The 398-nt window shown below is 67.3% G+C and overlaps 1 protein-coding gene across 1 annotated transcript in view; it reads right to left on the bottom strand.

Annotated features, from left to right (window-relative positions):
• The window catches only part of PATL1 (PAT1 homolog 1, processing body mRNA decay factor), a gene marked incomplete at its 5' end in the record, with an annotated part of 16468 nt that overhangs the window by 4751 nt on the left and 11319 nt on the right, over nt 1–398 (bottom strand). Inside the window, 2 exons of the mRNA XM_031061526.1 lie at nt 5–177; nt 313–398. Coding sequence (XP_030917386.1) covers nt 5–177; nt 313–398 — 259 coding nt within the window. The remainder of the gene's footprint in view (nt 1–4; nt 178–312) is intronic.

Here is a 398-nt window from a genome sequence, read left to right as displayed (position 1 = left end):
GTGCGGCAGCTGCGAGGGGGGCGGGGCGGGGGGAGCCCCGAAAAAGGCACGGAACCCTCCGGCCGGGGACATCATCTGCCCAACTCTGCCCTGGAGCAGCTTGGGATTCACCGAGGGCAGCGGGCTCCCCACCAGCCCGGACACACGGGCAAACTGGCTGGGGGACATTCGGCCGGCCTGCGCGGGCAGAGAGGACACCTGGAGTCAGCCAGGCGGGAAAAGGATCTGGGATGGCCAGCAAGAGCCGTGGAGTGCCAGGTGCAGGAGCCACACAGAGAGAAAGGAGGGATCAAGCACAGGAAGGAGCTTTACCTGGGCTCCTCCAAGCAGCTGGGCTCTCTGCAGGTGTGTGAGGACGGGAGAGACGCTGTGGGGGAACGGGTGGCCCAGGAGGGAGG

The sequence above is a fragment of the Geospiza fortis genome, unplaced genomic scaffold (assembly GCF_000277835.1).
Source record: "Geospiza fortis unplaced genomic scaffold, GeoFor_1.0 scaffold450, whole genome shotgun sequence".
Classification (NCBI taxonomy): domain Eukaryota; kingdom Metazoa; phylum Chordata; class Aves; order Passeriformes; family Thraupidae; genus Geospiza; species Geospiza fortis.
Note: the sequence above shows the minus strand (reverse complement) of the source record. Positions and strands in the feature narration are given on the sequence as shown.